This window comes from Capra hircus, chromosome 1, assembly GCF_001704415.2.
Source record: "Capra hircus breed San Clemente chromosome 1, ASM170441v1, whole genome shotgun sequence".
NCBI classification, from domain to species: Eukaryota; Metazoa; Chordata; class Mammalia; order Artiodactyla; family Bovidae; genus Capra; species Capra hircus.
The window spans coordinates 86,011,353-86,038,594 of record NC_030808.1 but is presented as its reverse complement, the minus strand read 5'-3'; the positions used below and the strand labels follow the sequence as shown (position 1 = coordinate 86,038,594).

At 37.5% G+C, this 27,242-nt stretch overlaps 1 protein-coding gene across 1 annotated transcript in view; it reads right to left on the bottom strand.

Moving 5' to 3' along the window:
- The window catches only part of CCDC39 (coiled-coil domain containing 39), a 57,138-nt gene extending 45,284 nt beyond the window's left edge, over positions 1–11,854 (bottom strand). The window contains exons 1-2 of the mRNA XM_005675228.3: positions 11,453–11,854; positions 2,402–2,521 (exon numbers count right to left, since the gene is read on the bottom strand). Coding sequence (XP_005675285.2) covers positions 2,402–2,521; positions 11,453–11,542 — 210 coding nt within the window. The 5' untranslated portion in view covers positions 11,543–11,854. The remainder of the gene's footprint in view (positions 1–2,401; positions 2,522–11,452) is intronic.

Genomic DNA, 27,242 nt, shown 5'->3' with positions numbered 1-27,242 from the left:
ACAAGGTCAAAAGACAACCCTCAGAATGGGAGAAAATAATAGCAAATTAAACAACTGATGAATAATTAATTCCCAAAATATACAAGCAGCTCATACAACTCAACACCAGAAAAACAAACAGCCCAATTGAAAAGTAGGGAAAATATCTAAAAAAGACATTTCTCTAAAGAAGACATATAGATGGCTAATAAACACAATAAAAGATATGCTCAACATCATTCATTATTAGAGAAATGCAAATCAAAACTATAATGAGATACTACCTCACACCAGTCAGAATGGCCATCATCAAAAAGTCTACAAACAATAAATGCTGGAGAGGGTGTGGAGAAAAGGAAGCCCACTTGCATTGCTGGTGGGATACAGCCACTATGGAAGAGAGTATGGAGATTCCTTAAAAAGCTAGGAATAAAACCACCATATGACCCAGCAATCCCACTCTTAGGCATATACCCTGAGGAAACCAAAATTGAAAAAGACACATGTACCCTAATGTTCATTTAAGCACTATTTACAACAGCCTGAACATGGAAGCAACCTAGATGTCCATCAACAGATGAATGGATAGGAAGCTGTAGTACATATATACAATGGAATACTGCTCAGCCATAAAAAGGAATGCATTTGATTCAGTTATAATGAAGTGGATGAACCTAGAGCCTATTAAACAGAGTGAAGTAGGTCAAAAAGAGAAATACAAATATCATACACTGATGTATATATATGGAGTCTAAAAAGATGGTACTGATGAATTTATATTCAGGGCAGTGATGGAGAAACAGAGAGAGAGAACAGACCTATGGACACAGGAGGAGGGGAGGAGGGAAAAAAAAAACTAGACAGAAAATAACAAAGTTCCCACAAAATGTTTAGATGACCTACTATTAATTCCACTTCCCTGAAACTTGCACATTAGATTTTGTGACTCAGTGTAGGCAGTGCTGCTTACTAGTTGTGAGAAAGACAGTTCATGGAATGTGCTAGGAAAAAATGTTGTCAGCAGTTTTCAGTTTTGGTCTAGGGAAACTGTTGAAAACCAAAGTTTATCTACTGAGACTTTAAAAGAGAAAATTCATTTATTTAAAACTAAGAAATTAAATTAATATTAAAATACTTAGGAAATGGTATGCTTATAAGAATTGACCACATATCCAATAAAGAGAAATAATTTTAAAATAATATGTAAACAGTGATGGTTGTAAATATGCCTTAGAGTATGTTAACATACAGTGATGCCTTTGTGTTAAGTTTTACTTAATAAAATTGTATTTGTTGCCTACTGATCCTATAGGACTTCAAAGTTATCACCAGTGGTATTGTTTTTACATTATTAAGGCTGTTAGTGTTGAAGGAAGTTTATTCTTTCATCTCTATTAGCCTACTTGAAGTTTGACTATAATGAAATACACCTAAAGAAGATCTCTCCTTCTGAAATCCCCAACTCAGTGGTATAATAACTTGAGGAAAAGATGTTATTCTAAACTGTTTATTAACTACTAAATCACATCAGGATTCCAAAATCTTGGGATTGTTTTTAAAAGTTCATTAAATTTATAGCTTTCTAATGAGACTTGTAAAAACCCATGAAATAGTTACTTATCTATATTAATTATAAACTGGTATTAGAAACATGATTGTTCAGTTTTAAGAATTACATATTTGTACTTAAAAAAAAAAAGTTTGAGAGAGAAGCTAGTAAAGTCTCCAATGCTGATTTACAGTGCTTTTGGATTTTCTGGGCATCATCAGGGAAAGAGATTCTTCACATGAACAGACTATCCATAAAACAGATGCTTACTTAATTAATTACTCTAAGTTTTAATTTTTATTGTTTGTACTAATATTTCTAAAATGCATTGTACTGTCCCTAGTCACCTTAACTTCCTGAGCATAAATTAACTTTTCTATTATCTCAGGATTGTTATTATAAAATTCAGTCCTTAAACTATGCTAAAATATTGTGGTGTCCTTAGGGCTATTGAAGTGTGTTGACAGTTTGCCTCCTCTCAAAATCACTCCAGGAAGTTGTGCTGAAAATTTTTAAAGTAGACAGAAACTCTATTATAATGTTTTAATAGATCTATTTCCACTTAGGCCATCATTTCTCTGCACTGCCATCACTGCACCCTTCTCATATAATCAGCTGCCTAATATTATATCAGGCTGTCTGAATGATGATATCTCCTGATGAATTAATTGTTCCTTGAATTTGGTGGCAGTAGAGTTCCTAAAAATCTTTTTTTCTACCTACTTTCAGGTTTAATGATTACGTTCATAATCATTTAGTTATGTGAAACTTTCTTATTATATCTCTAAAATCAAATCACAGATGTAAATGCAATGTGAAATGTTCCATGACTACACATGATACAATCAATGTAAATTTCAAACAGTATTTTACCTGGGTAAACAAGAACTCTTGCTTAACATTTTTGAAGTGAGAAGTCATAGCATTAATTCGATCTTCATAGTCACGTAGCTGATCTTGCATGGCTGACCTTTCATCTTGCAGCTTTGATAACTGTAAATAATAAATGCTATGATCAACCAAAGTCCTGCTAAGTTTTTACCATATTAAAAAATATAAAATCAAAAGAAAATTAAATTTTCATTTACTTTGCTTCTTTCAATATCCATTTGAATTTCTAAAATCTACTGATCTTTTAAATGTTATAAAATAGTGTTGTGATTTAGAGATAACTGTGGGAAAATTAGCACCATAATATCTGAACCATGAACTTCCAGATGTTCAAGCTGGTTTAAAAAAGGCAGAGGAACCAGAGATCAAATTGCCAATATCCGCTGGATCATCAAAAAAGCAAGAGAGTTCCAGAAAAACATCTATTTCTGCTTTATTGACTATGCCAAAGCCTTTGACTGTGTAGATCACAATAAACTGTGGAAATTCTGAAAGAGATGGGAATACCAGACCACCTGACCTGCCTCTTGAGAAATCTGTATGCAGGTCAGGAAGCAACAGTTGGAACTGGACATGGAACAACAGACTGGTTCCAAATAGGAAAAGAAGTACATCAGGGCTGTATATTGTCACCCTGCTTATTTAACTTCTATGCAGAGTACATCATGAGAAACACTAGGCTGGAAGAAGCACAAGCTGGAATCAAGATTGCCAGGAGAAATATCAATCACCTCAGATATGCAGATGACACCACCCTTATGGCAGAAAGTGAAGAGGAATTAAAGAGCCTCTTGATGCAAGTGAAAGAGGAGAATGAAAATGTTGGCTTAAAACTCAACACTCAGAAAACTAACATCATGGCATACGGCCCCATCACTTCATGAGAAATAGATGGGGAAATAGTGGAGACAGTGGCTGACTTTATTTTTGGGGGCTCCAAAATCACTGCAGATGGTGATTGCAGCCATGAAATTAAAAGACGCTTACTCCTTGGAAGGAAAGTTATGACCAACCTAGATAGTATCTTAAAAAGCAGAGACGTTACTTTGCCAACAAAGGTCCGTCTAGTCAAGGCTATGGTTTTTCCATTGGTCATGTATGGATGTGAGAGTTGGACTTTGAAGAAAGCTGAGCACTGAAGAATTGATGCTTTTGAACCGTGGTGTTGGAGAAGACTCTTGCGAGTCCCTTGGACTGCAAGGAGATCCAACCAGTCCATTCTAAAGGAGATCAGTCCTGGGTATTCATTGGAAGGACTGATGTTAAAGCTGAAACTCCAATACTTTGGCCACCTCATGCGAAGAGTTGACTCATTGGAAAAGACTCTGATGCTGGGAAGGATTGGGGGCAGGAGGAAAAGGGACGACAGAGGATGAGATGACTGGATGGCATCACCGACTTGATGGACATGAGTTTGAGTGAACTCCGGGAGTTGGTGATGGACAGGGAGGCCTGGTGTGCTGTGATTCATGGGGTCGCAAAGAGTCAGACACGACTGAGTGACAGAACTGAACTCAAGAAGAGTAAGAGAGACCAGAGCTCCCTCAGTCTTAGCCATGTGAGAACAGAGCCAGAAGGCAGCCATCTACAGGGCAGGAAGAGGGCTCTCACCCAATATGGCACCCTGATCTTGACTTCTAGCCTTCAAAATTTTGAGAAATAAATGTCTGTTTTTTATTGAGTCTATGTTATTTCAGTAAAGCAACCCAAGCTAAGACACTGATTTAAATATAAAGGAATTTAAAGCTACAAGTTTTCTGTAAGATTTTTGCTGTTTTTCATTCCATGGACAGAAGAGCCTGGTGGGCTACAGTCTATGAAGTCCAGAGAGCCGGACATGAATGAGAACACATGGGTGTGGGTACGAAGTAGTCTCCTTTTACTGTTTTCTAGAAGGCGATTTTTTTCTCCTTTCAATGTCTCTTTAATATAAAGCTATCCAGATGCTGAGGGGCAGGGAAGCTTGGTGTGCTACACTCCAAGGGGGGACAAAGAGTTGGACATGACTGGGTGACTGAACAACAACAACAATTCAGAATATATTTCTGAGAAACTTGCCTAAGCATTTAAGATGTCTATCTTAGCTCAGACTGCCATAACAAAAAATTATAGACTGGGTGGCTAAAACAATGGAAGTTTATTTCTCACAATTATGGAGGCTAGGAGGTCCAAGATCAAAGTGCCAGTCAATTTGGTTTCAGTGAAATTTTTCTTCCTGACTTGCAAATGACTGCTTCTCACTGTGCCCTCACATGACAGAAAGAGCCCTGGTCTCTCTTCCTCTTCTTACAAGAGCACTAATCCCAGTGCAACCCCCTCTCCCCTATATCTTGTTGTCCTTGTTCAGTGGCTCAGTTATGACCAACTCTTTGCAACCCCATGGACTGCAGCATGTCAGGCTTCCCTGTCCTTCACTATCTCCCAGAGCTTGCTCAAACTCAAGTCCTTTGAGTTGATGATGCCATCCAACCATCTCATCCTCTGTCGTCCCCTTCTCCTCCTGCCCTCAATCTTTCCCAGCATCAGGGCATCAGGGTCTTTTCCAATGAACTGGCTCTTTGCATCAGGTGACCAAAGTATTGGAGCCCCCCCGTCTAGAACTCCCAAAGGCCCTACCTCTAAAGACCACAGTCTCTCTTACTCTTCTGGTTGTTCAGTCATCCAGTTGTGTCCAACTGTTTGCAACTCCATGAACTGCAGCACACCAGGCTTCCCTGTCTCTCTTCATCTCCTGGAGTTTGCCCAAACTCATATTCATTGCATCGGTGATGCCATCCTGTCATTTCATGCTCTGATACCCTCTTCTCCTTCTGCCCTCAATCTTTCCCAGCAACAGGGACTTTTCCTACGAGTTGTCCGTTCACATGAGATGACCAAAATACTGGAGCTTCAGCTTCAGCAACAGTCCTTCCAGTGAATATTCAAGGTTGATCTCCCTTAAGATTGACTGGTTTAATCTCCTTCAGACTAAGGGACATATAAGAGTTTTCTCCAGTACCACAGTTTGAAAGTATCAATTCTTTGGCATTCTGCCTTCTTTTTTTTTTTTTTTTTTTTTTTTTGAGGTTTTTTTTTTTTTTTTTTTAATTTTATTTTTACTTTACTTTACAATACTGTATTGGTTTTGCCATACATTGACATGAATCCACCATGGGTGTATACGAGCTCCCAATCCTGAATCCCCCTCCCACCTCCCACCCCATATCATCCCTCTGGATCATCCCCATGCACCATCCCCAAGCATCCTGTATCCTGTATCGAACATAGACTGGCACTTCGTTTCTCACATGATAGTATACATGTTTCAATGCCATTCTCCCAAATCATCCCACCCTCTCCCTCTCCCTCTCCCTCAGAGTCCAAAAGTCTGTTCTATACATCTGTGTCTCTTTTGCTGTCTCGCATACAGGGTCATCATTACCATCTTTCTAAATTCCATATATATGTGTCAGTATACTGTATTGGTGTTTTTCTTTCTGGCTTACTTCACTCTGTATAATCGGCTCTAGTTTCATCCATCTCATTAGAACTGATTCAAATGTATTCTTTTTAATGGCTGAGTAATACTCCATTGTGTATATGTACCACAGCTTTCTTATCCATTCATCTGCTGATGGACATCTAGGTTGTTTCCATGTCCCCACTTGTAAAAGAATGAAACTAGATCACTTTCTAACACCACACACAAAAATAAACTCAAAATGGATTAAAGATCTAAATGTAAGACCAGAAACTATAAAACTCCTAGAGGATAACATAGGCAAAAGGCAAAACACTCTCCGACATAAATCACAGCAGGATCCTCTATGATCCATTCTGCCTTCTTTATGGTCCAGCTCTCACAACCGTATGTGACAACTGGAAAGACCATAGCCTTGACTATACAGACCTTTGTTGGCAGAGTAATGTCTGTTTTTCAACACACTGTCTAGGTTTGTCATTGCTTTTCTGCCAAAAAGCAAACGTCTTCTGATTTCATGGCTGCAGTCACCATCTGCAGTGATTTTGGAGCCCAGCAAGAGGAAATCTGTCACTACTTCCACATTCCCCCCCCACTCTATTTGCCAGGCAGTAATGGGGCCAGATGCCATGATCTTAGTTTTTTTAATATTTAGTCTTAAGCCAGCTTATCACTCTCCTCCTTCACCTTCATCAAGAGGCTCTTTAGTTCCTCTTTGCTTTCTGCCATTAGCACATATCTGAGGTTGTTGAGGTCCTGCTTATCTTGATTTCAGTTTGTAATTCACCCAGCCCAGCATTTCTCATGATATGCTCAGCATATAGGTTAAACAAACAGGTGACACCAGACAGCCCTGTTGTACTCCTTTCTCAATCTTGAACCAACCAGTTGTTCCATACAGGGTTCTAACTGTTGCTTCTTGACCTACATACAGATTCCTCAAGAAGTAGGTAAGATGGTCTGGTATTCCCATCTCTCTAAGAGCTTTCCACAGTTTGTCATGATCCAAACAGTCAAAGGCTTTAGCACGGTCAATGAAATAGAGATAAATGTTTTTCTGAAATTCCCTTGCTTTCTCTATAATCCAGCAAATGTTGGCAATTTGATTTCTAGTTCCTCTTCCTTTTCTAAACCCAACTTGGAAATCTGAAAGTTCTTGGTTTGCATAATGCTGAAGCCCAGCATGTAAGATTTTAAGCATGACCTTACTAGCCTGAGAGATGAGTGCAATTGCCCGATGGTTAGCAGATTCTTTGATACTACCCTTTGGTGGCTGGCATGAGGATCAACCTTTTCCAGGTTTCCTTCCTCTTTTTATAAGAACACTAATCCCAGTCCCCACCCCATCTAGATCGCATCTAAACCTAATTGACTCCCAAAGACCCCACCTCTAAAGACTATCACATTGGGAGTTAGGGCTTCAGTATATGAATTACTGGGAGAGGAACACAAACATTCAGTCCATAATAATGGAGAGTAATCTTTTAAACTGTTTATTATTAATTCTGTTGGCTTATGATCAGAAAATGTGACCTATAAAATTATCATTCATTTTTAATTGTTGTAAATACATATAGCATAAAATTTACCATTTTAAACATTTTTCAGTGTATATTAAATACAATGGCATTATGTATATCCACACATTGTACAACCATCACTAGCATCCATTTCCAAAAATTTTTCATCCTCCCAAACTGAAATTCTGAATCCATTAAATACTAATCCCACATCCTCCTTATCTCCAGCCCCTGGAAATCACCATTCTACTTTATGTCTATGAATTTGACTACTCTAGGTTACCTCATATAGGTGGAATCATACCTTTGGTAATCATACCTTACCAAATCATATCAAGTATTTGACCTTATGTGTCCAGCTTATTTCACTTAGCATACTGTATTTAAGGTTAATCATTCATTTTTAGGCTTTTGCTCTGGTCTAGTACACAATCTACCTTTGTAAGTGCTTTATGAACATATACTTAAAGAATGTATGTTCTCTTTGTTTTTACTTTTGTTGTATTATTCATATATTGCTTATCTTTATTTTTGCCGTGTGTGTGGGTGTGTGTGTGTGCGTGCGTGCACTCAGTCACTCAGTCATGTCCCACTCTTTGTGACCACATGGACTGTAGCACACCAGTCCCCATTGTCCACAGAATTTTTCCGGCAAGAATATTAGAACATGTTTTTATTCTCTACTCCGGGGATCTTCCCAACCCAGGGGTCAAATCTGGGCTTCTTGCATCTCCTGCACTGGCAGGCAGATCCCTTACGTCTGCGCCACCTGGGAAGTCCAGATATTGAAGTGCCTCACTGCATATTTTTGTCAAGGTCTACTAGCATTTATAATAGCTTTTACTTTTATGTATTTGGCTGTTGTGTTGTTTGGGACTTTATCACTTTTATTTTCTTTGTCAATTATGACTTTTATCACTGCATAATTAACCCAAAGCAAAAGAATCTGCTTTTTAAATTAAAGCATAATGATTAATTCTCCACAACTTGATAATTCCTTTCCCATAGAGCTCCCAAACAACATTTGACTGCCTCTTTCTTAAATATAAAAGGATATGCAAGGATCACCAGCTACTTATTGAAAACTTACATAATGTATGGGACATCAAGATAAAGAAATTCCAAAGAAAACAGATAATTCAGGACAAAAAAGACAAGAACTAAAGACACACACATACATACACACTCAGATTGTAATTGATAATATACTCCTAAAACAAGACCATGTGACACAAAAAAGCAACAAGCACATAACCTGAAAATTTTAAAATATGATTGATATAGTTGCCAAAATTAAAGCTGCTATATAAAGATGAAACAAAACTCTAAAGGCTTCCAGAAAATGAAAAAGTAACCTACAAAGAAATGGAAATCAATTAAAAAAAATAAGAACTGGAAATCATTTTAATGTAAGATTATTCACCATCAACACTGCTTGAAAGACAATAGGGCAAAATTCTTGATAAATTCTGTGGAAATTTTATTTTTAATCTAGGATTTTTTTTTATCCAGCCAAATTACCATCAAATGTGAAGATAAAAATATTTTCAGATTCAGAGTGTTTACCTCACATAGACGCTTCTTAGGGAGACACAAGAAAGTAGTTCATCAAAATAAGGGAATGACTCAAGAAAAAAAGAAGATATATATGTAGGAAATAGACCATCAACCAAGTAAAAGAATAAACTGAATTCACAGGTTAACAGCTCGGAAATAGGCTTCAGAAAAACAGTCCACTTTGGGAAACACAGGATTCCAGGAGGAAGTAGTAAGGCAGAGAGAAAGTATCTTGATGATCTGATACTATGATTTAAGGAATATAAAGTTAAAGCAGGCAGTGCAAGGAACCAGACTGGCAAAGCACAGTACTGTGGGCCCTTCTTGAAACAACCGCACATGAAAAGTATCCAACCAGTCAAAAGATGAATCAAAAGTGAAAACTTCAAAATAAGATAAACTTAGTAAAGTAGCTGTATAAAAGACCATTAAATCATATTAAATATAAAATTAAGACTAAACACTTATAGTAAATTAAGAGCATTGAATAGAATGCAAATAAAATAAACCTTGATAATATAAAAATAATAAAACCACTATTTTTAATGGTGAAAAGAAGGTAGCAGAAAGGGTAGGAGGGCTAATCTCTTCATTTCAAAGATGCAGAATGAAAGATCAGGGAGTCAACTCATACTGTCTACAAATGAAGCAAAGAATTTTTTTAGAAACACTTAATTTAACCATTTCATTTTTCTTATTTAGTTTTTCTTAAGGTTACAGAAATTTTTTCACAACCACTATCTCTTATAACCAAGTAACATTCACTGATAGTCAATAATTTCTTTCATCTTCTCCTCTTAAACACAAGTAAAATTAAATTTCTATGCTAAAAATAGCACATATAATAGGATCTTATTTTTATAATATTCCTGTCTATTTTGTCTATTACCTGTAGATCATGATATCTAGGATATTTGTTTAAAGCCATGATAGTCATATATATGGTTAACAGTGAGTATTCTGGGGAGAGAATATCTTGTATTTTTTTATTTTATACCCTTCTCTTCTGTTTGAATATTTTAAACTTTCAAGAGTTTCTTTTTTAATATCAGAGTTTATTAGGTGATGTGATTATGGTCCTCATTATTCTTTAATTGTTCTTCAATATTTTTTTAAATAGCTAATTCAAGTAAGTATATAAAATCCTGTAAGACATATTATGGCAATAATACCCAAAATGAACATTTTAATGGAACTTAACCTATATTAATGTCCTTAGAGCAGTATAACAACCTTGTGAAATGATTGTTTTACTTATCTCCAGTTTACTAAGAAGAAGAAACTGACTCAACGCTGATACACAGGATCTGAACCCAGGACTGGATACTTATTAACATTATTATTCCTCAGTATTCAGTGCTAGATCTCTTATATTTCCCAATGTAGTTCTTCACTTAAAAAGCAAAATCTAAAACCATCTAATTAGATATAAGTAAATAAGTAAGAATATTTTTAAAACTATATTTTCAAGAAGCAGAGCGGAGGATTTTCATTTTCATTTCTCAGAAGAGAGAAGACCTTGTCTTCCATTCTCTAAAGCAGTGTAAGCATCATAGGTTCTTCTTGGACTCTTCCACACAACACATTGTCATGTGATGGAACATTAGACTTAAGGTCTTTAAAAGTTTCCTGAGCTGGTTACAGTTTTTAACAACTGCCGTGCTTTGGTTGCATGCTGGTTAAAATACTCCTTTGTTGTTGTTTAGTCACAGTCCTGTCGGACTCTTTGCAACCCGCACGAACTACACCCACCAGGCTTCTCTGTCCACGGGAGGATTTCTCAGACAAGAATACTGGAGTGGATTGCTATTGCTTCTCCAGGGGATCTTCTGGACCCAGGGATGGAACCGCCTCTCCTCCATTGGCAGGCGAATTCTTTACCGCTGAGCCACCAGGGAATCCCCCAAATACTCCTTGCAACGTAAAATATTTTTATACTGTTCTATGACAACTTAATCTCACTTTGAAAAGCTGAAAACTGCACACTGAACATACTTACTAGAACATCCCTCTTGAAAACATTTCCTCGAGTCATTTCAAATATCATAGGAAGAAACTCAAAAAGAAAAGTCAACCATACGTGTTTCGTTTACAAACTTCCGCAAATAACTGTTGCTACGCAAATCTCAGAAGTCACTTTGCAAACCGCGCTTAATTCTGAGGCAGGAAAAAGCTGGCGCTTTTTTCCTCTACTACTCAGGAGGTTGCAAATGAGTGCAAGAAGTGGGAAGAGGAGGGAGTAAAGATTCAGACTTTATAGTCTTGTATACCAATTATCGTTTCAATTGGATTGACTGATATCAACGCTTACCAAGTACCGAGAAGGGCTAGCAGGTGAGCAAAGAGATGGTACCGAAAAGGTAAACCAAGAAAAGATGGCATTAGGGAAGGAACGAGAGAAATAAAAGTTTGGGTATTTCTGCCAACCAAAAGAGTTCCCCCAAAGGCCCCCTCTCCCTCGCCCGCCCCACCTCGCCTTCTTCACCTGATCCTTACCTGCTCTTCCAGTGTCTTGTTCTCCTCGTTCGCCACTGGGATAGCGAACCCATCCTCCCAGCGCAGCTCCGCCAGGAATTCACTACTCATGGTGACAAATAGATAGGGGACCTCAGAAAAAGTGCAGAAGAAAGAGCCACCTTCTCATTTCACCCGTGAGCGGCACCTGAGGCAACCCCAGGAACTCTCAAAGCTCCAGAGTAGTTGCTACCCGAGCTCTAGCAACCGTTTCGCGCCCTTAGTTACCAAACCGGAAGCGCTGAGGTCCTGAGGCAAAACTTCCGGTCGAAAACACTGTCACTGAATCCAGGGAAACTTTTTCTTCTTGAGCACCCAGGGAAGAGAATCAATTTAGTCTTCCAGAGGTTCCTTCGGAGAAGTCAATGGCACCCCACTCTAGCACTCTTGCCTGGAAAATCCCATGGCCGGAGGAGTCTGGTGGGCCGCAGTCCATGGGGTCGCTAAGAGTCGGACACGACTGAGCTACTTCACTTTCACTTTTCACTTTCATGCGTTGTAGAAGGAAATGGCAACCCACTCCAGTATTCTCGCCTGGAGAATCCCAGCGACGGGGGAACCTGGTGGGCTGCCGTCTATGGGGTCGCAGAGTTCCTTGGGGTTGCCAGGTGCGGGCGTAACAGTCCTTCAACGTGCAGCTCGGGATAATCCCCATCTGCGGTCCCGGGGGCTGTAAAATCCGGCGCCTGCGGTCTCCCGGGGGCCGCAAGGCACAGATCCGCACTGCGCCAGGCGGCAGATGAAAGCTGACGAAAAGAATGTTCAAGTGGCGTTTGAGTTTCATTAGTGGGTGAAATCTCGGTATGCTGAAGTAGACAGCGATTTTGAAGCAGAATTAACTCCCTGGAAACATTGCTGGATGTTTTGATCCTCGTCTGATTTAACTTCTGGTTCTTCCAGCTTACAATCTTAGCTAACCGCAGACGTGAACTGCGCAGAGGTGGCTGGCTGACTTGCAGCGCAGAGTTCCTACACCTTTATTTTCTTTACATTTTCATTTGTTAACATGTGTAAAATCTTTAACTCAGCACAAAAACTTGTATTGCTTCCTAATCTCTAAAAAGGAAATCTAGAATGGCAAACACATCAGTTAACTCATTTGGATTACCTACTTGGCACCGGTAGTTGTTTGAATTAATGCCCTGTGTTGTAGAGCTTCTCAGAACTGGAAAGGACAAAACAGTGAACTAATTTAATCCCTTCAGTTCCTAGATAATAAACTGAAGCTCCCTGAAGAGGGTAAGTGGACAGAACCAGACAGAACCTAAACTAAGATACAGGTCTCAAACTATGCTTTCTGCAATGAGGGGTGTTCTTGGCTGGAATACTCTCTACCACTGCATGTGAAAGTGGAAGTTGCTCAGTTGTGTCCAACTCTTTGCAACCCAATGGACTATAGCCTGTCAGGCTCCTCTGTCCATGGCATTCTCTAAGCCAGAATACTGGAATGGGTAGCCGGTCCCTTCTCCAGGGGATCTTCCCAACCCAGAGATCAAACCCAGATCTCCCGAATTGCAGGCAGATTCTTTACGGAGAGCCACCAGGGAAAACCCTACCATGGCATCCTGAGGATCAACTAATTTTGCTTATCCAATAGTTCACTCATCTGTTGCTTTTTTCCCCTTTTCTGAGTTTTATTTTAGCTGTTCGTAGTTAAACGTTTATAAAGTTTAAATATATATCCTCATATACTCAGGAACCAGAGATCAAATTGCCAAAATCCTCTGGATCCTCGAAAAAGCAAGAGAGTTCCAGAAAAACATCTATTTCTGCTTTATTGACTATGCCAAAGCCTTTGACTGTGTGGATCACAAGAAACTGGAAAATTCTGAAAGAGATGGGAATACCAGACCACCTGACCTGCCTCTTGAGAAACCCGTATGCATGTCAGGAAGCAACAGTTTAGAACTGGACATGGAACAACAGACTGGTTCCAAATAGGAAAAGGGGTACGTCAAGGCTGTATATTGTCACCCTGCTCATTTAACTTCTATGCAGAGTACATCATGAGAAACTCTGAGCTGGAAGAAACACAAGCTGGAGTCAAGATTGCTGGAAGAAATATCAATAACCTCAGATATGCAGATGACACTACCCTTATGACAGAAAGTGAAGAACTAAAGAGCCTCCTGATGAAAGTGAAAGAGAAGAATGAAAAAGTTGGCTGAAAGCTCAACATTCAGAAAACGAAGATCATGGATGGCATCTGGTCCCATCACTTCATGGCAAATAGATGGGGAAACAGTGGAGACAGTGGCTGACTTTATTTTTCTGGGCTCCAAAATCACTGCAGATGGTGACTGCAGCCATGAAATTAAAAGACGCTCACTACTTGGAAGGAAAGTTATGACCAACCTAGACAGCATATTAAAAAGCAGAGACATCACTTTGTCAACAAAGGTCCATCTAGTCAAGGCTATGGTTTTTCCATTGGTCATGTATGGATGTGAGAGTTGGACTATAAAGAAAGCTGAGTGCCAAAGAATTGATGCTTTTGAACTGTGGTATTGGAGAAGACTCTTGAGAGTCCCTTGGACTGCAAGGAGATCCAACCAGTCCATCCTAAAGGAGATCAGTCCTGGGTGTTCATTGGCAGGTCTGATGCTGAAGCTGAAACTCCAATACTTTGGCCACCTGATGTGAAGAGCTGACTCATTTGAAAAGACCCTGATGCTGGGAAAGATTGAAGGTGGGAGGAGAAGGGGACAACAGAGGATGAGATGGTTGGATGGCATCACCAACTCAATGGACATGGGTTTGGGTGGACTCCGGGAGTTGGTGATGGACAGAGAGGCCTGGCATGCTGCGGTTCATGGAGTCACAAAGAGTTGGACGCGACTGAGCGACTGAACTGAACTGAACTGACTTATCACCTTAACACTTTTTTTTTCTTGCCATATTAACTTCATCTGTATCTTTTGTTTAAGCATTTTAAAGTAAGACACAAATCTAACAGTTCACGCATAACTGCTTGAGTATACATTACCAACATTTAGCTTATTAATGTTTTATAACATAAACACAGTATCATTATCTCATCTAACAAAATTAACAGTATCAAAATATCTTAGTGATCAATATCTTTTCACATTTATATTTCCTCAAATGTCTTGAAAATGTTTTTTCCCTTGGTTTGTCACTATACTTTTGAAATCCTCTTTTCTAGCTTTGGCTCTTTGTGCTCACATGGTTTTCCATGTATTTAGTCATTCGGACTTAGAAGTAGTGACTTCAAAGACTAGAGTTAGTAAGGTATTTTAATCTCTATTTCTACAATGCCTAAGTTTCCAAAGTGGTTGCAAGAAAACAACTTGTAGAGGGAATATTGACCTATATGAAATAAAGGACTTTTACAGCTTAAATAACTTATAGCTTATAGAGATTATATTCCATTTCACAGTAGCTTAATCATCCATGCTAACGAAAATGTTAGTATCTAGCATGTATTAAGATGGCATAGTTTTTTATACTTGAAAATTGTTATAGCAGTGTCTTTTTTAAACAATTATTTTAAAATGTGAATACTGAGGCAGCTGCCTCGGCCTGTGCTGATCTGTTGATCCACCCCTCTCAGTGTCAGCTGTAGCTGCCAACTGCATGACTGCAGCTGTCTTTGCTGGGTACTCCTCTAGGCCCATGGACATAAAAAATTTGACAGCCAAATCCCTGCAAATAGTCCCATTTCCCATAACTCAAGGCTTCTGTTTCCTGAATTTCAGGATGATGATTGTATCCATGTTGAATTTTGGACAAAATATCCATGCATCCTCCAAATTCTACCTTTCCACCTTTAAATAATATCCCTACTTCTCCCCTTCATCACCACAGTATTTCTATCATCCATTTCCCACTTTTATAAATTCTACAGTTTCCAGATTATAACTGTATTCATTTGGATCTAGATTTAGAAACAAAACCCAAAGTTTTACAAGCCTTGTCACTGACCATGAAATAATCAATTTAATTCCCAAATGCTAAGGTAGATGTTACCCTTTTACTATTTCATTCCCAAGTAGATAACTTCATTCAAATTAGGTTGTTCTGGCTGAAATATTAAGAAATATTTGGTTTTGCAAAAAAATTTGTGATCTTTGTTTTAAAAAGAAAAATACACATAAGTATGAAGTATGCCAATCTCACTCTCAAAAGTTTGCCACATTTTGGCATTTATCCTACTGGCATTTTTTAAAATGAAGATATATATATATATATGTGTGTGTGTGTGTGTGTGTGTGTGTGTGTGTGTGTGTGTGTGTGTATATATAAATGAATCTATATATATATATTTTCTTATGGAAATAAAATGTTCTTTGCAAATTCATTTTTTCATTTAACAACAGTGGCCATGCTTCCACATCAGTACGCTACATCTTTGGTCTTTTAATGGCAGCTTAAAATTCAGTATTATCAATCAATTTTAACTTTATAAACAATGCTATAATGAATGTCTTTAAAATACTCTAGGTCATCAATTATAGAGTGTAATTATTTTCATATTTTAATATCTCCAAAATTGGAATCCAATTTCAATTAGTGTTTTATTTGGTGAATAACATATAACCTTACACACTTATGTGTGTCTGCATGACATTTTCTTAGAAGTAAAATTAATGGAAAACAGGTATAAGTGATTTTACTTTTATAGATAACACTAGATTTCTTTCAAAATGTCTTGGATACCCATAAAGTATGACAGTATTCTTGCATATTCTGGATGTTATGAAGTATCAAATATTTTATAATCTAAGGAGAAAAATATATTATCTCATTGTTTATTGACAATTCAATAATTATGAGTGCAACTGAAAATCACATTTCTTCTGCAAAGAATTTCTATAGCATATCTTTTGCCCATTTTTTTCCCATTAGGCTGTCTTCTCTTATTGAATTATGGCAGTGTTTTTCATGATATAGGTAGTTTCTTTGTGCATTTTTGTGTCTGTGTCTGCTGCTACTGCTGCTAAGTCACTTCAGTCGTGTCTGACTCTGTGCGACCCCATAGATGGCAGCCCACCAGGTTCCTCCGTCCCTGCGATTCTCCAGGCAAGAACACTGGAGTGGGTTGCCATTTCCTTCTCCAATGCATGAAAGTGAAAAGTGAAAGTGAAGTCGTTCAGTCATGTCCAACTCGTAGCAACCCCATGGACTGCACCCTACCAGGCTCCCCTGCCCGTAGAGTTTTCCAGGCGAGAGTACTGGAGTGGGTTGCCATTGCCTTCTCCGTCTGTGTCTAAGAAGAATATTTTTTCACCTAATCTTTTTTGTTTTTTAAAAATTTGTTTTTAGTGTATTTTGCTGTACACACCTCAGACACTGCTCATGTTGCCATCAATATCCTTCATATTCCAATTCCATATTCATCATTAACTTCTTTTGCTCTCTGGGCTGCATTCAGTTCAGCTATTCCTTCCCTATTAAAACATCTTCTTCTTTTGGCTTTTATGACTTCTCCCCCATCTCCACTGCCACCATTCCAATTTAGACTATCATCATCTCTTATTGCACCACTGTAATTGCATCCTCAACAATCTGCCCACTTCTACTCTTGTTCCCCTGAAATCCATTCTCCCTCAACAGCTAAGGTAATCTTTTACTTCCAGCATCTAATTCTGAAGTACTTCCCATACAGAAAATCTGAAATAATATTACACTGAGCACCACTATCCCCCAGATCTAGATGTTTCCTAGGTCCTACCATGAATGGTTGACTATTCTTGTTATCACATATCTATCTATCCATTTATCAATCCATGTTATTTACTGGTGCATTTCAAAGTAAATTGCAATAATCAATACACTTCTCTACTAAATACTTCACTATGCATATGTCAACTTTTGTTGACATTCTTCCCTCTATAGGTAAATTTATATACAAATACACAAATCTTGAGTTTTGACAGATGCATATACCAGGTTAACCTAGACTATGCTCAAGAAGTGGAACATCACCACTACTCCAAAAAGTTTCTTCTTGCTTTTCCACTCAGTCCCTGTTCTTACCCTCCTCTAACCTCCCAGAAGTAACTTACTGTTCTAGTATTTTCTCCAGCATAAATTAGTTTCCTCTCTTTTAAAACTTCAAATAAATAGAACAACATTGAAACTATATCATGGCATATTTACTATATTTACAATTTATTGCCTCTCAGCTTCAAATTCACCCATTTTGCCGCTCTGTGAAAACAGATAATGGCCCTTAAAATTCTCTCTTTCGACAGCTGGCACACCATCAAGCTTTATCAATTAGGGGCACAGGAGAGACATTGCAGGAGGAGAAAAGCCTTTTCTTTCTCCCTGGTTTCAGTGTGCTCAACTGGCAGGTTCCTGCAAGCATTCACAGTTTCTTCAGCACCCAGCTCCTGCATCTCAAGCAGTTTTTCCAGCATCAGGTTCCAGCAGTGCTTATGGCTTCTCCAAGTCCCAGCTCCTGCTGTGCACAGTAGCAGCTTTCCTAGGCATCCACCCCCACCCCCTACTTGAGAACTGGCAACGGAGTGCCCCCAGTGAGACATCACCCCTTTAATAGATTTCCCTGGCCCCAAAGAGAACAGATTTCCAACAAGTTCAACCAGCACAATGACTTTGCCATTCATTTAGCTGGGAGGGCTGAGTGAGGAGGTTCCTCCTGGGGCTCACTATCTCAGGTTTAAGGATAGTAACTGCTCTTATATCTGCTGTTTCTACATTCTTTACAGTTTTTCTTACTTCTTAACAGCTTGCCTCTTGTTACTCCATCCTCTGTTATAGTTGATAATTCTCTATATTGTGCCTTCTCTATAAAATCACTGTGTGATTTTTCACTCTCCTGATTGCACCCAGATGGATAAAAATATGTACTTTTGATGTTAGCCTTTTTTTCACTCAGATTCATGTTTTTTATATTCATCCATATTGCAGTATCAGTGGTTCATTTCTTTTTATTGCTGAATAATATTCCCTTATAATAAATATAACACATTCTGTTTATCTGTTCTCCTAATGATGAACACCTGGACTATAATAGCTCTATTATAAATATTCTTCTTTTTTAATACAATTTTTATTTTATTTTTAATTTTTAAACTTATTTTATATTGGAGTAGAGTTGATTAGAGAGAAAATTAGAGATACTGAGGGAACATTTCATGGAAAGATGGGCACAATAAAGGACAGAAATGGTAGGGACCTAACCAAAGCAGAAGATATTAAGAAGAGGTGGCAAGAATACACAGAAGAACTGTACAAAAAAAGATCTTCATGACCCAGATAATCACGATGGTGTGAGCACTCACCTACAGCCAGACATCCTGGAATGTGAAGTCAAGTGGGCCTTAGAAAGCATCACTACGAACAAAGCTAGTGGAGGTGATGGAATTCCAGTTGAGCTATTTCAAATCCTGGAAGATGATGCTGTGAAAGTGCTGCACTCAATATGCCAGCAAATTTGGAAAACTCAGCAGTGGCCACAGGACCAGAAAAGGTCAGTTTTCATTCCAATTCCAAAGAAAGGCACTGCCAAAGAAGGCTCAAACTACTGCACAATTGCACTCATCTCACATGCTAGTAAAGTAATGCTCAAAATTCTCCAAACCAGGCTCCAGCAATACGTGAACCGTGAACTTCCTGATGTTCAAGCTGGTTTTAGAAAAGGCAGAGGAACCAGAGATCAAATTGCCAAAATCTGCTGGCTCATGGAAAAAGCAAGAGAGTTCTAGAAAAACATCTATTTCTGCTTTATTGACTATGCCAAAGCCTTTGACTGTGTGGATCACAAGAAACTGTGGAAAATTCTGAAAGAGATGGGAATACCAGACCACCTGACCTGCCTCTTGAGAAACCTGTATGCAGGTCAGGAAGCAACAGTTAGAACTGGACATGGAACAAGAGACTGGTTCCAAATAGGAAAAGGAGTATGTCAAGGCTGTATATTGTCACCCTGCTCATTTAATTATGTGCAGAGTACATCATGAGAAATGCTGGGCTGGAAGAAGCACAAGCTAGAATCAAGATTGCTGGGAGAAATATCAGTTACCTCAGATATGCAGACGACACCACCCTTATGGCAGAAGATGAACTAAAGAGCCTCCTGATGCAAGTGAAAGAGGAGAGTGAAAAAGTTGGCTTAAAGCTCAACATTCAGAAAACTAAGATCATGGCATCTGGTCCCATCAGTTCATGGGAAATAGATGGGGAAACAGTGGAAACAGTGGCTGACTTTATTTTTGGGGGCTCCAAATCACTGCAGATGGTGATTCCAGCCATGAAATTAAAAGACACTTAACTCCTTGGAAGGAAAGTTATGACCATCCTAGACAGCATATTCAAAAGCAGAGACATTACTTTGCCAACAAAGGTCCGTTTAGTCGAGGCTATGGTTTTTCCAGTGGTCATGTATGGATGTGAGAGTTGGACTGTGAAGAAAGCTGAGCACCGAAGAATTGATGCTTTTGAACTGTGGTGTTGGAGAAGACTCTTGAGCGTCCCTTGGACTTCAAGGAGATCCAACCAGTCCATCCTAAAGGAGATCAGTCCTGGGTGTTCATTGGAAGGACTGATGCTGAAGCTGAAACTCCAATACTTTGGCCACTTGATGAGAAGAGTTGACTCATTGGAAAAGACTCTGATGCTGGGAGGGATTGGGGGCAGGAGAAGAAGGGGATGACAGAGGATGAAATAGCTGGATGGCATCACTGATTCGATGGACATGAGTTTGGGTAAACTCCGGGAGTTGGTGATGGACAGGGAGGCCTGGAGTGCTGCAATTCATGGGGTCGCAAAAAGTCAGACAGGACTGAGTGATTAACAATGTTGTGATGGTTTCAAGTGTACAAAGTGATACAGTTATGCATATACATATATCTATTATTTTTCAACTTCTTTTCCCATTTAGGTTTTTCCATAATATTGAGCAGAGCCTCCTGTGTTATACAGTAGTCCTTGTTGATTATCCATTTAATATGCTTTTTACTTCACAGTAACTTTGATTAACAGAAAACTTGCAAATATAATATACCCATATATCCCTCATACAGTTTCAGTTTCCTCTAACATTATCATCACACATTACCATGGTATGTATGACAAAAGTAAAAAGTCAGAAAGAAGTGAGAAGTCTATTACTATATAATAAACTCCAGATTTTCTAGTCTTTCCATTAATGTTCTTTTTCTGATTCAAGGATATAATCTAGCATGCCACGCTGAATTTTATTGTTATATCTCCTTAGTTTCCCCTGGTCTGTAACAAGTTTTTAGTTTTGTCTGTTTTTTGTAAGCTAGACAGTATTGAGAAGTCCTGGTCACATAATTATAGAATGTCTCGGAATGTCTCCTAATGGCTTAAATCTCTTGGCTTTCTCCTGAATAGCCTGGAGTTATGAACTTGGGGCAGAAAACCACAGAGATGAAATACACTTCTCATTACATCATATCAGAGGGCTCATGATGTTAAATTTCATGGCATTACTGATTATTTTAACTGTCATCCTTTTGTTTAAATAGCATTTTCCAGGTTTCTTCACTCTAAAGCTACTATTTCCCTCCCATACTCTGAATAATTCACTGAGCTCAGTCTGCCTTCAAGAAGAGAGATTACACTCTATCTCCCAAAAAGAGAGTATCTACATATATTATTTGAAATCCTTCTGTAAGTGAGATCATCTCTTCATTTACTTATTCAATTATTTATTTATATTACCATGGACTCATTTTACACTTTGGATTATAATTCAAACTATGCTATGTTGTTACTCAATTTGCTCCAGGTGCCGTTGACCCCTATTTCTTTGATATCCTTTCATCTTTTTGTTTTTTGAGTATCTCCCTTCTGGCCGGCAAAATGCTTTAGGTTTATCTTGTATTTTCCCTTCCACAACCCAAGAACTAACATTTCTCCAAGGAGCTCTGATTCTTTTTATTGGAGAATGGTATGTAGAAATCAAGATCTAGACTCTGGGCCTGTTTGCTGTTGCTGGGTTGTCATTGCTTCTGGGCCCTCTCAGCAGACCAAATTAGATATTATATTGATGTTTACTAACCCAGGAATTCATACATATCTGTAATTGTCTTGTGTCTATGTATCTGTATAAGCTGAACACTGGTACATACTGACGTCTCTGACTCCAATCCAGTACCACAAGTCCATTCTTGCCTTCCCTTCTTATTTATTTGAAACTTCCCTTCTAATAGCGAGAAATCTTGCTCCCACTATGCATCATACAATTACTTATTTGATCAACTCCAAAGTATTTAATTTTTTTTTCAGAATTGTTAATGTGTTCCCTGGTGGCTCTTGATGAAAGTGAAAGTGGAGAGTGAAAAAGTTGGCTTTTCATTCAGAAAACGAAGATCATGGCATCTGGTCCCATCACTTCATGGCAAATAGATGGGGAAACAGTGACAGACTTTATTTTTTAGGGGGCTCCAAAATCACTGCAGATGGTGACTGCAGCCATGAAATTAAAAGACGCTTACTCCTTGGAAGAAAAGTTATGAGCAACCTAGATAGCATATTCAAAAGCAGAGACATTACTTTGCTGACTAAGGTTCGTCTAGTCAAGGCTATGGTTTTTCCAGTGGTCATGTGAGAGTTGGACTGTGAAGAAGGCTGAGTGCCGAAGAATTGATGCTTTTGAACTGTGGTGTTGGAGAGACTGTTGAGAGTCCCTTGGACTACAAGGAGATCCAACCAGTCCATTCTGAAGGAGATCAGCCCTGGGATTTCTTTGGAAGGAATGATGCTAAAGCTGAAACTCCAGTACTTTGGCCACCTCATGCGAAAAGTTGACTCCCTGGAAAAGACTCTGATGCTGGGAGGGGTTGGGGGCAGGAGGAGAAGGGGACGACAGAGGATGAGATGGCTGGATGGCATCACGGACTCGATGGACGTGAGTCTGAGTGAACTCCAGGAGTTGGTGATGGACAGGGTGACCTGGCGTGCTGCGATTCATGGGGTTGCAAAGAGTCGGACACGACTGAGCGATGGAACTGAACTGAACTGAACTGGTGGCTCAGAGCCTGCAATGCAGGAGATCCAGGTTTGATTCCTGGGTTGGAAAGATAGCCTGGAGAAGGGAATGGCAACCCACTCCAGTATTCTTGCCTGGAGAATTCCATGGACAAAAGAGCCCGTCAAGCTACAGTCCATGAGATTGCAAAGAGTCAGACATGACTGAGCGACTAACACTTTGAATTTATCTTAGTACAAGCCTTTTCAAGGGCATATGTTTTTATTTCCTTTGGATAAAAACCAAGTAGTACAATTGCTGACCTTAGGATAGGTGCATTTTTAGTTTTATAAAACATGCCATACCTTTTCCAAAATAGTTGTACCATTTTAAGGACATTTAAAAAAATTAAATCAGATTTCTCCCAAGTTAAAACTCTTCGGTGGGTTGCTGGTTTAGTTGCAATTAAACCCAAACTTCTTAACCTGGTCTACAAAATCCTATGTGATCTTATCTCAGCTGATTTTTGTTTTTCCAACTTCATCTCTTGGCCTCTTTCCCCTTATTCACCATGTTTTAGCCACCTTGAATTTTTTAAAAGTCATTTCCTCAGAGCTTCAGAAACACCAAGGAGTCTCATAGCCTTTGAGTCTTCATATATGCTGATCCTCCAACCCTGAATATTTTCCTTCCATAATGCCTAGTTTTAGAGTATTCTTCAGGGCTCTACAGTCTTTAGTTTATATATAACCTTCTTAGGTCTTCCTTGTCCATTCAACTGAATATAGCTCTTACCAGTTACTCTCTCTTATAGTAGAATCTTCACATTTGGTAATTAAAATCTGACATTCACCTCAATGAGTACTTATGTTTTTATTTCCTTGTTAACTTATTTTTTTTTCTATCATTGCCACTAGACTGTAATATATAAGACAGTAGGAACCATATGCATTTTGTTAACCCTATATTCAGAGACTAGAACAATACCTGCATATGCTCAATAAAAATCTGCTGAGAGAAAAAATATATAAATGAAAAGAGGAGTTTTAAGTTTTTACATAGTTAAATCTGTCAGTCCTTTGCCTGATAACATTTATTTTACATCTCACCAAGGAAATAATTTCCCAGAGGAGTACAGAGATAATCTATTTTAGTATATTATTTATACACAAATATTATACATAGTATGTAATTTTAGTTATTAAATGTTTTAGTCAGTTCAGTTCAGTCATTCATTCGTGTCCAACTCTTTGCGACTCCATGGACTGCAGCACACCAGGCCTCCTTGTCCATCACCAACTCCCGGAGTTTATTCAAACTCATGTCCATTGAGCCAGTGATGCCATCCAACCATCTTATCCTCTGTCATTCCCTTCTCCTGCTTTCAATATTTCCCAGCATCAGAGTCTTTTCCAAGGAGTCAGTTCTTCCCATCAGGTGGCCAAAGTATTGGAGTTTCAGCTTCAGCATCAGTCCTTCCAATGAACGTTCAGGACTGATTTTCATTGGATTGACTGATTGGATCTCCTTGCTGTCCAAGGGACTCTCAAGAGTATTCTCCAACACCACAATTCAAAAGCATCAATTCTTCAGCACTCAGCTTTCTTTATAGTCCAACTCATGTTAAAATTATTATATTTAATATTAAATTTATATTAATTTTACAATTTAGTATTTAGTCATTAAAATGTATCATTGATTGTACATTAATGTATTTATATATAAATTATTTATATATTTTTCTAGTACTTTTTTTTCAGTACTTTTTTTCAGTACTTCCTGAGAACTTTTTTTTAACTGAAATATAGTTAATTTACAATGTTGTGTTAATTTCTGTTGTACAGCAAAGTGATTCTGTTATACATACATATACATTCTTTTTTATATATGTATCCTTTTCCATTATGGTTTACCATATAATATTGAATATAGTTCCATGTGCTATACAATGAGACCTTGTTCTTTATCCATTCTATATAAAATAGTTTGTATCTGCTAACACCAAGTTCCCAAGTAGTTTTATAATTATGTAATTACTTTTAAAATCATATATTTGACATTAAAATTTTAATGCACATAAAATTTATGTTTGTGTATGAGACAAAGTAGATTCATAGTTCTTTTCCAAAACAAATAGGAATTTTCCCAACACCGTTTTTTAAATAGCCTATGTTCTGTGGTTTGAAATGTGTCCTTTTTGTATACTAAATTCTCATATACACAATTTACATATTTCTGGATGTCTGGTATTTTATTGATTTATTTATCTATATGTACAAAAGTACCAAACTGTTTTGAGTAGCATAACTTCTTATTATGGTAGGGCCAAACACATCATCTATCACCACCATCACAACTACTCTTATTTTCAAACACTTCCTTGCAATCGAGTTATCAAGGTCATAAAAAGTTGAAGAACCCTAGGAATTTTCATTGAAATTCCTTGAATATACATGACAATTTAAGAAGAAATTAAACTTTTATTGTCTTCATATCCAGAAATTTGGTAAACATCTCCATTTTCTCAGATTTTCATTTTTACAATTTGTTCTTAATATAGCTGCATATGACTAGATTCAGAACATTTATATAACCTCAGGATTAGAAGAAAATTCTAAGATTGCCTCCAGCTACAACATGCACCTCAGCAACATGCAATGCTTTTACTTTGCTACTGTACTGTTTAGGTACTCACTCCCTCCTGAGGAAATGCGTTTTTTTAAGAAATAGAAAATGACTTGAATTATGAGATAACAATCTCATTGGAAGAAGGTCAGAGGGGTCTTTTAATTGTCCTGTTCCACAATTTCCCTCCCTATACGATATGTGTTTCTAGTACTGAATATCTTAACCAGTATCTATAACATTTTGTAAATCGGCACATTTTACAAGGGTCTGTTGGATGACTGGCTGCTCACTTAGTGAAACAAATGGATGTAAGTTTTTACAAAGGAACACTTACTTGAGCCAAATATTATACAATATTACTAAAATTATTGTTCCATTTTTTCAATGTTTTTATCATTGTTACTGAATATAGTAATCCCTTGATTAATACTTGCTGAATTCACAAATGGATCATTTTTAAGGATTTATTTCTCTTCATAACAGAGCCAGAGCTATTTTAAAAAAAAAAAAAAAAAAAAAACATTTTCTACTGCAGAGAAACAGTAGAGGAAAGACCTCCCTGATTATAGACTTTCTAATACCCTTTTCTATGAAATTACATTTACAAATTTAGTTTACCAATGGCAACCACTGCTTTGTAAAAAAAATTACACAATTTTATTTTTTGATGTGCCTCTGTGTGCATGTGTGTGTACATAAAAAATCAATTGCTGTAGATGGGTAACCTAAAATAATACCTACCAATTTTTTGGTGACTATTTCCTAAATGCAAGGACAAAGGGGAAAAGAAGGCCCTTTATAGCAAAGTAGGCTCATCTAATAGTAAAACAATCCTCAAAATCAAAAGAACTGGCTAAACCAATACTATAGGAAGCTTTAATATTCATAGTTTCATACTTTTGCTAGTGGAAACACTTGTTTTACAGATTTTATTCATTTATTCTAATCCAGTAGATGGTGCTACATGTCTGTCTATGTAAAGTACCACAAATGTCTCTTTTTTTCAATCTTTTCTTTCTTTTAGCTAGAACTCTCATCAAGGTCTACTATTATAATGAAGCTCATTATTCCTGACATCTGAGCCAAATCTCTGGGTGCAGCGTTAAGGATGTACTTAAGGAGAAAACCCCCAGAAATAATTTTGGCCCTAATACCAACCTAACAATCTCTTAACAATTTTTCCCCTCATCTCATTCTCACTCTAACGACAAAATCTTTGGTGTCACGCAGAACTCTGTGTCATTCCATTCAAAAACATCCAGATGCAAAATCATAGTCCATCTTATTCTTCTAAACACTGTTAGTTACTATTATTGTGAAGCAACCATAACAATGATAATAATTAACAGTGAAAGTTTAAATGTAAGATCATCATGGATAAATGGACACATAAATTAATCACTTGGAAGATAATGTATACTAAAAAATTTAGATATGTGAAATTTTATAAACAAAGTTTGTTGTTGAATCTGATTACATGAACCATGAAAATTAATGTTTCATTGTGAATCATAAAAGGCTGAAAGCTGTAGAAAAGTAGGGATTCTAGTTAGGAATTAGCAAAAATAATCCATGTCACCCAGGAACCTACAAATAGTTAATTTATGTTACTCATTTACTGGAAACACAATAATGAAACACTGTATGATCTGAATCAGAAATCATCAAGTTTTTTGTCTTTTTTATCTTTGTAGATTTGAAATGTGTTATTAGTTCACAGCTTTATGATGATTTGAAAGTATCATTGTATCATAAAATAGGGAGAAAAAGATGTAACTACTAACATAAAAATTAGAACAGTTTTATTATTGCATTAGTTTATTATTAAGTTAACTGTGATGTGATTTCACAAAGTCTTTTCACATACTTCAAAAATTCTTTTTCACTTTTTCATTGTATTGAAAGAAAAATGAGAGCTGTAATCACTAATTTTAGATGAGTTCTATACATAATATAGGTATTAATAATCTGCTGACCAAAGGCTTAATAAAATGAATTTATTCAGTAAATTATATCACTTTAATGACTAGATTCTAATACAAATACAGGGAAGTCAGTAGAAACCTTTCAGATGTCTATTTCATCATTTGTACTTTCCTTCATTTGTATCTTCATTAACTCACTAGTCTTTGAATAAACACAAAGAGGCAGAATTGCATAGATTATTCTTGGGTAGGTTGTGCAACATGGAAAAGCCATGATATTAATCCAGCAATGACA